The sequence below is a fragment of the Festucalex cinctus genome, chromosome 21 (genome assembly GCF_051991245.1).
Source record: "Festucalex cinctus isolate MCC-2025b chromosome 21, RoL_Fcin_1.0, whole genome shotgun sequence".
NCBI classification, from domain to species: Eukaryota; Metazoa; Chordata; class Actinopteri; order Syngnathiformes; family Syngnathidae; genus Festucalex; species Festucalex cinctus.
In genome coordinates this window covers 12770261-12780088 of record NC_135431.1, presented here as the reverse complement: position 1 = coordinate 12780088, position 9828 = coordinate 12770261, and the positions used below count along the sequence as shown (strand labels likewise).

Here is a 9828-nt window from a genome sequence, read left to right as displayed (position 1 = left end):
AGACCAACCCCTTGACACTTAACACTGGAGGTCCAAAATGTCTTAGATGACCGAAAGCCAACATCCCACTGACGATGATGATCATTTTGTGACACTAGCGAATGTTGATTTCACTTCAGGATTCGTTCAACGTCGCAGCGTTTACTAAACGCTTTCTAAACAGTCGTCTTTAAGACTGTTTCGAGAATCATTAAGACTGTTTAGAGAACATTGCGATTTTGAACGAAACCTGATGTGAAATCCTAAGACCACATAACGCGAATAAGAGATACAGTAGGTTCCAGAATTTTGTGAATAATGGCTATGTGGGTGATTACTGTACAATGTATGATGTAAGAAAAAGAAAACATTAAAATACATTTAAAGACTTCACAGAGTAAGCGTTGGTTTGAGCCACATATGCATGCAAATTAGCAAAAGGTATCACCTTTGCCTGATGAAACACAGATACAGTAGTATTGGTAGAATTTAAAAGCTTCGCACAACCGCCGGCAAAAGCACAACCTGGGAAATCAGCCAATCTGCATGCATCATTCCCGATTCACTCCGACACACCTCTCCAAACCTGAACAGATGCTCACTTGTTTACCTAGCGCGCGGCGTGGTTTTCGACGCGAGCGTGTTTCCATGGCAATCAACAACATTTTCCCTTCGCTCCCAAGAGGGCTACACTCTGTAATTCTCCATGAATTCACATTTAGGACACGGGGGCGAACACTAGCGTGCATTCATGCCTGGGGAATAAATTATACTGTAGCATTTTGGGGTCAAGGGAAAACAAATGCTTGGAGCTGTTTTTTGGGGGGCGTTTGACTAGTGTAATTTAATTATCATATGGGGATCTGGCGCATATTTGATTTGAGATTCCCAACAGTAGGAAAATGTGGGCTATGGGTGTTGGCTGGGGTTTTACTCTAAATGAATACTATTTGAGAAATATAAGATTTACAACGTAAAGTTATATGCATGTCATGTTTTTATACTGAGACTTGTAGAGTTCAACAATTTTGATACTATCACTGTGGAACACCATACATCAAAATTACCAGTGTGTAACCATTTATATCTGTAATATATACCAAATGAGTTTTATAGTACAGGAAGGAGTATGCATTGGTTATATACTCTGATGCTGTTATCCTATCCTTCCTGGAACACCATTCATGAAAATTCTTATTGGGAAGAATCCTACGATACTTAGGATCTAATTGATGAATTTAAGTACCTTTAATGCATTAAATTTCTCAGTTATGTAGCAGTTCGTATCCATTACATACTGTACAATGTCAGACGTCTGGAGTCTAGATGAAGTTTGTAATCTTTAAAGAACACCAAACAAATTTTCATGTTGTCATTTTTATCCATGAGATGCTGTCTGACACCAAACCAATTCTATGTGTAGGCATTTGTTATATACAATAATGCTTTTGTAAAGAAATTACTTATAAAGAGCGTTTTGAAATATGAAAGAAAGAATTTGGGTATTTTCAGAAACATGAAATTCACATTCGCATTTTATACATACAGTACTGTTAAAGAACTGTGTCAAAAAGTCAAGTATCAGAATATCTGTGAATGCCCATGAATTGCCCTTTGTTGCCAAGAACTAGCCTGCCCTAATGATGGATGACATCTACACCTAATTAATGAAAGATCGGCCTACACAGTCTCAATTGTGGCAGGAATGAACATACAAAAAGCAAAGAAATGACAAAACTCAAAACTGTCAAGAGTAGAGTTGTCGAAAAAGAAAGCTACCAAGGCTGTGACGGTGACTCATGGACTGCAGGGTCATAAAACGCAAGACGGCCATTTGTCAAGCGAGGTGACACGTTGCGCCGACACTTAATGAAACGTCCCGATCAATAAATGATACCATCCCTGGTTCGTGGAAATGAAGGCGATCAGTCAATTCGCTCAATTGTTCCCCCACTGCTGCCGACCGACGGTTTGTTTGGTTTTACTTTCACTACGTCTCATGGCTAATGGCATCTCACGTGATAGCATCGATGCTGGCGACGAAGCTGTGGCTGGCTGTGCAATTTCATTGGCTCGCAAGACAACATTTTTCAATCTCTTGTATAAGAACACCAAGGCAGTAGTTAACTGAACTTGGCATGGTCTGCCTCAGGGCCATCCGCCTAGCTTTCCGCCCTTTCCTATGTTCGGTTAACAGTCTGTTTAACCGCTACCTGTGGTGCATGAGACCGCCATGCACCAGCAGATGCAGACACCATTTAATAGATGTCAACCTGACCTGAATATGTATGGGGTGATAAAAGGTGATTTATTTTTTATTTTTTTGCCAGGTCATGAATTTTTTATTTGTTGCTCAGAAATACTACTTCTGCACGTTAATTATGCCTTCATTTTTTTGTACTGTAAGCTTTGTATTATTTGGACCAAATGAAACTTCACCACACACTAATCAATGTGCAGTAAACCTATGCCTATTTCCTATTCACAAAATTCACCTATTCATTTTTTTTTTCTTCTGTGGAACCTATACTTATACACTAGTATATCCGCTTAAAAAATATGACCGGTTCTTTTTTGTGCACTTCTGTAATGCCTTAAAAATGGCTCAAAATGCCCTGGCTCATAGTCAAATAGTAACTAGTGACAAGAATGCATGCTTGAAGTGATGCATCTCAACTTCATAAGATCTTTTTTTCCCCTCTCTGTAAAACATTCATTAAGTAAGGACATAAGGAATAATAATGTGACAACTACATTTGGGGCTTACAAGATTTTCATGGATGGATTTTCATACCTACAGCAGCAACATAGCCCAAATTTGTACAAAAGTCAGAAAGCAAAGCTTACAGTGGCATTCAAGCTAAATTTTCAAATATAATTTGCTATAAAAGTTCGAAAGCAATTGTTTTATAAAAAAAAGTACAAGGGATCTCAGTAATCAACATTCTATCGACATAACTTGAATTAGTACGCAAGACGTAACGCCATAAAATAAGCTGAATTTTGAGCAATTAATTGCTACCATCAGTAAACATCCGTATAGTGAATTCAAGAATTCAGGTCCTTTCCTACAGGGCATATATTTCCTTCATCACAGAATTGCTTTCTTAACCTCAAAGGTGAAAAGATTTCTTCAGAAATGTGTCCTTCAAAAAGAAAAGATTTGCCTCAAGGAGAGACTACAGATATAACAAAGACCATGTTATCGTGATAAGGCTACAAAACATAAAATGGGTTAACGTGCTTGTGAACATTTTTTAAAACCTTTGAATTGGTCATGTTGGTACTAGAAGAGCACGGGGGTCATTAGTAACCGACGTACCACAGATACGATGGTTTGATGAATAACAATGACCTGCACGAGGAGTCAGACACTGGAAAAAGCTAATGAATTGCTGAGCTGCCCTTGACTATAATGACACGTCTTAATGAGTCGTTAGCTGCAAAGCAGGGCAGCTATGTGCGAGAGGAAAATGCACCTCGGCGCGGCATTTAATGGCTGTGTCCGCCGATTAGTGTGGATAAGTGAGGTTCTCCCAGCAATTTCAAGTAATTAAAAACAGTCGGTGCGCATTTTAAATTGTTACAGTGGGGGGGGGTTAATGCAAGTCATGCAACATTTCTTTATGGGTGGTGTGCCAAGGCAGATAGCATGGTCAAATAACTAATATGTGGCTGATTTTATTGTCTATCCTATTGCTATGGTTGAGAAAATGTGCAGTGTGAATTAATTTTAGCTGTAAACTTACTCAAACAGCCACGGGATCACAGCCATAATAGAAATAAAGTGTTCATAACACACATATTAGCATAATTGCAATGAAAGGGAGCTGTAAAAAGGATGTGAATCTTTAGGGGGGAAAAAAGGCTAGTAAAGAGGCTATAGCTTTGTTTACACTAAATGGTACCATACACATTTTTCCTCAGTATTCTTCCCAAACCATTAGCAGTTAAGTATGGGATGCTACATGGGGACCAAGCTCTGCCACAAATACCAGTAGTTTAAAAAAAAAAAAAAAAAAGTAAAAAGTAAAAAAATTTAAAAAAAAAAAAAAAAAAAAAAAAGGAAGAAGAAGAGCAGTTGAGTGCAGTGATTTGATTGCAAAAAAACTTTCAGTTCACCTTTTATTAGCTGTACTGGTGTCCTATATTAAAGCTGAAAAGCACAGAACACGAGTGAACTAATCAAGTGTGATCAAATTATGTTTGTGCAAGTGTTCCTGTCAATTATAACTCAACAGAACCAGGCTCCATTACACTGCTGGCGGCATTGCAATGGCTGATTTGTACTCAAAAGCACTAATCAAAATCTGTCAAATACAGTAACGCTTAAAATCAAAATGACTTGAAATGTTGAACTGCCTAAGGAAACTTGTTCAGAATGGAAATCGGATGATTGCTCAGCCAATCCTAGTGCAGACTAATTTATTTAAATACATATTTGACATGCATGGTCATAATTTAAGGGCTTTGAAGAAACCACCAAACACTTAAAGTGGATACACACAGCAATAAGTGTCAGCACACAGTGATATATGGAAAGGAAAAAGACCCACAATCATAACAGTAGACAGTAATGTGATGTGCGCCCTAATACAATAAATAGAGTGATGATTTATATTCATTTGGCTTGGCGCTGCAACCATCCAAGAGGCATTTGTGCCCACCAAATGGCAACTAAGTTTGGCGCCTTTCCCCTGAAGTGCCAGATTGCCTTTGAGAAGCAATTTTTTAGAGAGGAGAGCATATTCTAATATCAGACGTTAACATTGCAATCTCAATCTGAAGATAGGTTCTTTGTAGCCTGCTGTTGGTGTTCTAATTTTAGCTCCCCAAGGAAGAAAAAAGGTCCATTTGTCACCTGACGTCGGTAGCAGGCGACGTTAATAATGGAAACAAGCTGCCAAAATGAGTTTCCTGCGAACACTGATCGAGTTAGCCCGAAGCGACGAGCGGCTAACTGCCCAAGGGAGTTAGGGGGACAACTATCAAGCCACCTAGCGAGACTTTGGTGACAGTTATAATTAAAAGACATACAGTACATTATAAATGATTGAGGCCATCATTGAGAAGGCATACTCCATCAGAAGTTCCTGGGTATGAACACCTGCAAAATGTTGATTAGTTTTTGGAGTTTCTTTTTCTCTGGAAGAATCGTGTCATGTATAGATTTACTACTGGCATGACCACCTTAAATCCAGCACAAGTTGCTGGGTTGAATTGCAAAATAATCTCTCTCTGGTTTCTCTGTTGGGAACTGAAGATCATCCAAACACCAAACTACAAGGTTGAACTTCCTGCTTTAGCCAAGTAGTGCTTGCGTGTGATGGCAAAGACAGACTAGGGGTTAATAACTTTTTTAAATGAGAAAAAAATAAATAAAACAAATTTAAACACATTTCAAAAATCAAACAAACGGAATTATCTTCAACAACGCTTTGTATTCTCTAAAAAATAAGTGTGCTCTTACTAAACCATTTCCTGGATGCAGGCTGTCCTTTTTGTTCTGAAAAGAAATCGAATCTAGGCCATCCTTTTATGCAGTAACTACTCCAGCCTAATATAAAAGGAAGCGGGGTGTTTATTATGACTTTAAATATCCCATCAAGGCCTGGCGATGGATTGACATTGGCAACGGGGAGGAGAGACGCCCGTTTAATGTGATGTAAGATGCGCGGTGGGGAGCGGGGTTGGTCGCAGCGGTATTCCAGCCACAAGAGAGCAAGCCTTGGTGGCTGTTGCCTTGGGCAGGCTATTGACTGATGCAGAGGACACATTATGCAGAGCCGGCATCATTATTCTTCTCTTTTGCAAACACTGACGATGCTTGTGTAAGGAAAGGTTCTCGTCAACCTTCTATTATGGAGAAAAATAAAAAAAATAAAAAAAGGTTTCATCTGGTGTGAATATCTTATGTGGCAATCAATCACACCAGGGACTAACGGGGGCCGATGTGAGCAAGCAAAAACTCCTGACCGAATAAGGAGAGCAAGGGGGGGACTTAATTATAAATGAAAGGATGGCACTTGCAATGAACCTTGTGGTGATGCACCATACGTGAACCCCGAGCTGGGGCCTTGCTAATGGCCCTGGGGGGGGGGGCAGGGAGGATAGAGAGCGGGGGGTGGGGGGTGGACCCATGTTGTGAGTGAGCTCGTGGCAAGCGGAAGTGGGAGCATTGCAAACATATTCCGTCCATTCAAGGTCTTCCCACGCATCTATCCAGAGCAACCAGGTTTGTCCAGCCAACGTGAGTGCTTTTCACACCTGCTCCACAAATATACGTAGCCTTCAAAAAAAGTGTTTGTGTAAATATTGAGTGGCCCTCATCATCCCCACTGTCGCTGCTTGTTATATCGGAATGACACAGGCCAGTCTCGGTGAGAAGAGAGCAGTGGATCAAAAAGGAGAAGAAATAAAGAAACTTGAGGGGAGAAAAAAAAAAAAACGACCGGTAACAAAAACAAAAAACATGTCAGATTCCAAGACAACTGTAGGCTAAGGTTCATGATAACCTTTCAAAGTGGCGAAAAAGTGACACACAAGCCAAAAGGTAGACTTCATGTGTCTTATCCTAATTGGCTTCTTGAGACTTTTTTTTGTGAGTCTACTCAAGATTGACATGTCTACCAAATTCACGACAGGTTACCAAGTTAAACTGGATGCAAGGTTCAATATTCAAACTCAAATTAGTAGGTGGTTTGTCTTCCTTGACAAGTGAATTAACTTTAAAAATTCTGGCAATTTAGAATCACTCATCAGTATACTGTAACAGTGATTCAGAACGCGGACTCCCTATAGTGGTACGTGAATCAATTACAGAGTTAAATGTTCCAACAGTGCATAATGTTACAGTGACAAACATTTTTTTCATCCATTACTATATATTTAAGGACAGTTTAGTAGTATTTAATTTTGAAGAACAATACAGCAGCATTTAATCTTTTAGAACTGTTCCTTTTCAAACATTTATTTCGGTATGTTTTTTTAATTCCTCCACTTGGAGCAGAGTCTCAGTCTGGGACTCCATTGAGGGAAGAATAACGGTACGGGAGATCGACAGGCAGATCCTAGGAAGGAACTGAGCCAAAAGGAGCTCTTGAGATTTTTTTGTGGCTCTACACATGGTCGGCATGCCCACCAAACATCATCTTTCTAAGTAGAATGAGAGGAAAGCAAGAGAGACCTGTGTGAGACTTGTGCTGTGCTAAATTTTACCGGATGCACTTCTTAGCCTGTCATGTCATTAGGCACAATCACTGATCAATTAGCCTAATAGCTGCCCCGCTGAGGAGTTCCAGGTGAGAACAGGATGCCAATGTCACAAATTAATCACCCGACTTAGCCTAATTAATTGACGCTTCCGACGGAGGGTTTTAGTAATGCGACAAGCTTCTGAATTAACTTTATCATATGATACCGACTGTCCATGCAAGACTGTGATATCGCCTCATTTTCTTGTATGTCCATCCCGTTCTTAATAAAAATGAATGTGTGAATAATTAAAGGACTGGATCTGGTTTGATTTATAGGAGGAGAGAGGGTAATCTACAGAGGCTCAGTAGGAGTGCTGCTCATGGAAAACAAGCACCACCCTGTGTTGGGTAGTGGAACTACAGATGAAACTTGGCAGACTGTCATTCATCGCCTGCTGTAGGAGGGCTAGCGGGCATTTTGTGACTTTACATGCGAGCGGTTGAGGTGACATCCCCATTAGTTTGCCTCACACCTGCCGTTTGCCACAGGTGGTCATGTAATGGCCCCGCGGTGTGGTCATGTTCCGAGTGGTTAAGAGAGGGGAGGACCCCGCTAATGAGGCTGCTCGCTTCCGTCGACTCCCCACAGTGTGTTGTGTTACAGTGTGTGAGCGCGTGTGTGTCATATACATCTGGTGTGCTGTAATAATGTGGCACAGCTGACCGCTGTTAAGACACACAAGGAAGGACTTACCCACCCCCCTTTGGATAATTTTTATTTTGGCGTTTCAAATTTTAAATTGTATTTTTATTTTTGTAATGTTTTATCACATTTTGTTTAAGTTTCTCATTTTTACTGATTTTTAAAATGAATTATTTTACTTGTTAAAAATACCGGTACTTTCATTTGTCTAAATTTTGTATTCTTTAAATTTTGCTTTGTTATTTTACATTGAGAGGACTCTAGTTCGAGTCCAGGCCGGGGCAGGTTATTTGGGCGCTACGAATTGTCCCTAGGTGTGCTTGAGAGTGTGGATGGTTGTTCATCTCTTATAACTTGTTGCAGATAACTTGTTTATACAGATGCATGACAAGTAAAAATGGTAAGAAAAAAAAATAAAAAAATAAATGGATCTGCTGTTTGACTTACCTTTGCATCACTCATTCCAGTTACAACAATAACTGCTGTTACTTTTTCACTTGACAAATGGCAGCTAATCAAAGCTATTTCTGTGTGTATTTTCTTGTGGTACTCACTGGGGGTGCATGGTTTATTCTCGGTGGCCTCGCCCTGAGTGCTGGCCTTGCTCTGCTGTTCCGTGGCACCGTGGCTCCTCCTGGTTACGGGAGCACTCGGAGGAGTTGCTGCTGCTTTTGATGGTGATGCCGTTGTTGATGCTGCTGCCGCCACGACTGGTGCTGCTGCTGCAGGCTGAGCTGGCGTCTGCTGGTCTGCAGATCCCAGCAGAAGATTAGGTTAGGAAGTACACTATACGCATATATTGGTCTTTATGCAGAGAGTGGCATTACATTAGTATCAATCACCATCATCAGAGGGAAATGGGAAGAAGAGACTCATTTTGGCCAAAGTGACCTCAAAACAGCAGCTTCAAACCAAAATGGCGGACTTCCTGTGCATTTCCAGCCACAGTTTATGAGGGGTTTTTTTTAGGCGTCCTGTCCCGTCTTGATCATCAAGTTTACCGAATTCAGTGGTGCTAGAGGATTTACTTGTATTGTCTTATATTGTGCAAATTTGGGGCGGGGTTACAGGAGTCATTTTAACCTGCACAAATTCTGGGTATTTTTCAGTTGTCTTAATTTATCCTTTTTGTGCATCTTGTGAGAGAATAACTTTCACCTTATTTTAACGCATGCAACGTTTAGAGGATTTAACCTGCAACTTTTGGGGCTGTACATTAGTTTTACTTTTTTTTTTTTACATAACTTTAGACACGTGAATCTTTTATTATAAGCAGTGGAATCGTTGGGGGATTTTTGAAGTAAAATTATTTAATCATTGCAGTTTTGGGGGGTTTTGAATTAGTCTATGTCTTTTGAATTGCCACCGGACTGGCAGCATCAAACTTAACATCCAAACCTCGTGGAATCTAACGAGTCTGTGCCTTGGACTTCTAATTTACACTGACAACTTGAGTGTTACAGGACATTAAAAACTGAGGTGGAGTCGTTCTATTGAAGCCCTCTGAATAACATTTTCATTTTTCACATTTACTTTATCACCTCTCATTCACTTTCTCAAGTCAGACAAGTCCCCAGACATGCCGCCTGGAGTTCGCTACACCCCAGGTGTCATGCAATGGCTCGGCTAATTGATAGCTTTATAAAAGGACCTTGACTAAAGGATGAAATATTTAAAAGCACAGCGTTTTTTTCCTTCAGAGGCTGACCTCTGGTTCGTGCAGTATTCATGGCGCATCATGTGTGTTAAGTTCAGAAAAAGGGTATAATCAAACATGACAGAGTACACACTTCCAGTCGGATGTGGTGCAATCACAGCTTTGGGGCTCAAGTCAGTAGTCAATAAGACGTCAAAGTTATGTGTTTGCAACAAATTCAAGTTCAGGAACATTTCTGAAGGCTGAGGTCCAGAATATCACACTGCATACAGTGCTTACATGCCTCGCATACA

At 40.3% G+C, this 9828-nt stretch overlaps 1 protein-coding gene across 7 annotated transcripts in view; it reads right to left on the bottom strand.

Annotated features, from left to right (window-relative positions):
- atad2b (ATPase family AAA domain containing 2B) overlaps window positions 1-9828 on the bottom strand; it is a 54862-nt gene that overhangs the window by 27278 nt on the left and 17756 nt on the right. For all 7 annotated transcript variants that reach the window (XR_013281060.1, XR_013281061.1, XM_077509771.1 and 4 more), the window contains exon 24: window positions 8433-8627. Coding sequence is in view for 5 of the 7 variants with exons in the window: in XM_077509771.1 (XP_077365897.1) it covers window positions 8433-8627 (195 nt within the window). In the remaining 2 variants the exon portion in view is untranslated. The remainder of the gene's footprint in view (window positions 1-8432; window positions 8628-9828) is intronic.